Consider the following 2,368-nt stretch of genomic DNA (forward strand, 5'->3'; position numbering starts at 1 on the left):
TGGGTCTTAGAATTTATTTATTCAGGGGAGCAGCAGAAAGACCCCCCTTCCCCCCTCACGCCCAGTGCAGCTGCAGCCGTCTCCTCAGTCAGGACCTGCCTTAAGGAACGGCTGTTCAGTCTCCTGAGCCAGCAGGAGTGGGAAGGCTTAGCGCCTTCCGTGCATGTCTGTGTCTCCGGCGCCCCTGAACACGGGGGTCAGGGCCCGGGGCCGCAGACAGGTGCTGAGGCTCTTTATTTAGTCCGCTGGTAGAACTGGAAGACGGCTTTCTCCTGCTCATAGGTCTCGATGGAGCCAGGTCGAAGGCGCCGGATTTCAGCGATGGCATCTCCCGCAGCCAGGCCCCGCTCCTTCACCAGGTAGCAGGCCAGCATGGTGCCAGTGCGGCCAAAGCCCAGGGCGCAGTGCACCCCCACGGCCTGGGAAGAGGGAGCTTGATGGAGTGGAGGCTGATGCCCTCCCAACCCCTCCTGCCCCTCCCTTGGGCCGGTCCCAGTCTCCCTACAGCTGCTTCTTCTGGGTCAGGCCCAGGACCTCGAAGGTGTCTCGGGCTCTCAGGGGCTCTCGAGAAGTGACATCAAAGTCAGGGGTGGGCTGTCGTGTGCCTGGTGGCTTGGAGGCCACCAATCACCTCCCATGTACTTGGCTCCTGGCCTGTACCCCTGCCTCCCAGTGCAGAAGCCACTGGCCACACGCAGCCATGGAGTGCCCGAGAGGTTGCTAGTCCAAATTGAGATATGACGTAAAATACAACCAGGTTTTGAAGACGTGGTACAAAAAAGAGTAAAAACACGTCATTTAGCATTTATACTGATTATAGGTTGAAACGGTAATACTTTTGACTTACTCGGTTAAGCTCTAGTGTCAAAACGAATTTCCCCTGATTCTAACTTGCCTTTTCGAAATGAGGCCCCAGGGTATTTGGACAGCGCGAGGCTCCGGGGAGCGCTCCACAGCCTCTGCCTTCCACCTGTCTCCCCCCGCCACACTGGCGGCTTCCCTGCCGCCTCCCCCACTGCCCGGCTCCCGGCTTCACGTCCGGTCCCCGCGGGGCCCTCTCCGCTCCCGGAGCCCGGCCAGGTCCCTCCCGGCCCGCCCTGTCCCCGCCCTGTCCCCCGCTGACCCCGCCCTTCCCCGCCCGCCGCGTCCCCGCCCGCTGACCTCCCCGCGCGCGTTGGCCTCGTCCACGATCCGCACGAAGCGGTCGATCTGCTCGGGGGCCGGCGGGCAGAAGTCCGGGATGCGCAGCCGGTGCAGCGTGAGGCCGGGGCAGCTGTCGCTGTGCGGGGGCCCGCGCTCCGTCAGGGACACCAGGTGCCGCACGCCCTGGTCCAGCAGGAACTGGTAGTGCGCGGGGAGCCGCGGCAGCGCCAGCCCCGCCAGCCGGCCCGGGAGCACCCACGAGAAGTTGGGGGGCTGCACGCCCATGGCCGCGGCAGGACACGCGACCGCGCCGCCCCCTCGTGCCCCGCGCTTCCGGGCCCGGCGCCACCTACCCGCGCCCGCGCCCTGAGACCACGTGGGCTCCGCGCCCCGCCCGGCGACGCCCCGCTCCGCCGCGGGGATTGGCTGAGCCGCCTCAGAGGCGGGGCTGGAGCGCCGAATCCCGGGGCTCTGAGTGACAAGACGGGCGCAGGTATCCGACCCCGGTCCGGGGCAGCGCACTCGTTGATTGGTTAGATAGTCAGTACTGGGAGGGATTACCGCAGCGGTGCGCACGGGGATTGGTGGAGGTACCCAAACAGCCGGGGGGCAAATCCAGAGGGAAGGATGAATTGCCCGGTGCGGACGAGGCAACCCGGGGTTGGGCTCTGCTGCTCCCTGGCGGCCGGTGGCAGTTATTACACCAGTGTCCACTGCCCCTGCTGTCCCAGGGCCTGGCCTCCTGGGGTCTGACTTTCTTCACTGTGGACGCCCAAGGGTTCCGCCTCGGGGAAGGAACCTCCTCTACGGTAACTGACTGGTCCTTATCAGTGACTTGGGGAACCTGTCCCGTGGGGGCGATCGCTGCTGTGCCAAAGGACTACTCTATTTTCCATGGATGGGATTATTAAAAAATACTGGGCAGCCATCTGCTGCCCTGAAGTCCTACCCGGGGTAGTAATTATAGTCCAGGGATAATAACCACCCACGACATAAGAATGAATGTTCATTGAGCATTTGCTATATGCCAGCCAGACGCTATTCTTAGCCCTTTACCTGTGTTAACCGATTTAANAATTATAGTCCAGGGATAATAACCACCCACGACATAAGAATGAATGTTCATTGAGCATTTGCTATATGCCAGACGCTATTCTTAGCCCTTTACCTGTGTTAACCGATTTGCCACAATAATCTTATGAGGCAGGTAATCTAATTAACCCTA

The 2,368-nt window shown here is 61.9% G+C and overlaps 1 protein-coding gene across 1 annotated transcript; it reads right to left on the bottom strand.

Moving 5' to 3' along the window:
- On the bottom strand, nucleotides 1-1,509 carry DUSP23 (dual specificity phosphatase 23). The gene is made up of 2 exons (XM_034667316.1): nucleotides 1,162-1,509; nucleotides 1-419 (listed from the first exon to the last, which is right to left on the bottom strand). Exons 1-2 carry the CDS (start codon nucleotides 1,426-1,428, stop codon nucleotides 234-236), a joined length of 453 nt encoding a protein of 150 aa, XP_034523207.1. The 5' UTR covers nucleotides 1,429-1,509; the 3' UTR covers nucleotides 1-233.
- Nucleotides 1,510-2,368: the final 859 nt, after the last annotated feature.

The sequence above is a fragment of the Ailuropoda melanoleuca genome, chromosome 8 (genome assembly GCF_002007445.2).
Source record: "Ailuropoda melanoleuca isolate Jingjing chromosome 8, ASM200744v2, whole genome shotgun sequence".
Taxonomy (NCBI): domain Eukaryota; kingdom Metazoa; phylum Chordata; class Mammalia; order Carnivora; family Ursidae; genus Ailuropoda; species Ailuropoda melanoleuca.

What these genes read in the sequence shown, in the direction of transcription:
- DUSP23 (XM_034667316.1), bottom strand. Translation starts at nt 1,428, where the DNA reads ATGGGCGTGCAGCCCCCCAACTTCTCGTGGGTGCTCCCGGGCCGGCTG. An exon ending in AGGCCAACGCGCGCGGGGAG is followed by an intron (nt 420 to 1,161) that starts GTCAGCGGGCGG and finishes CCCTCTTCCCAG; the next exon opens with GCCGTGGGGGTGCACTGCGC.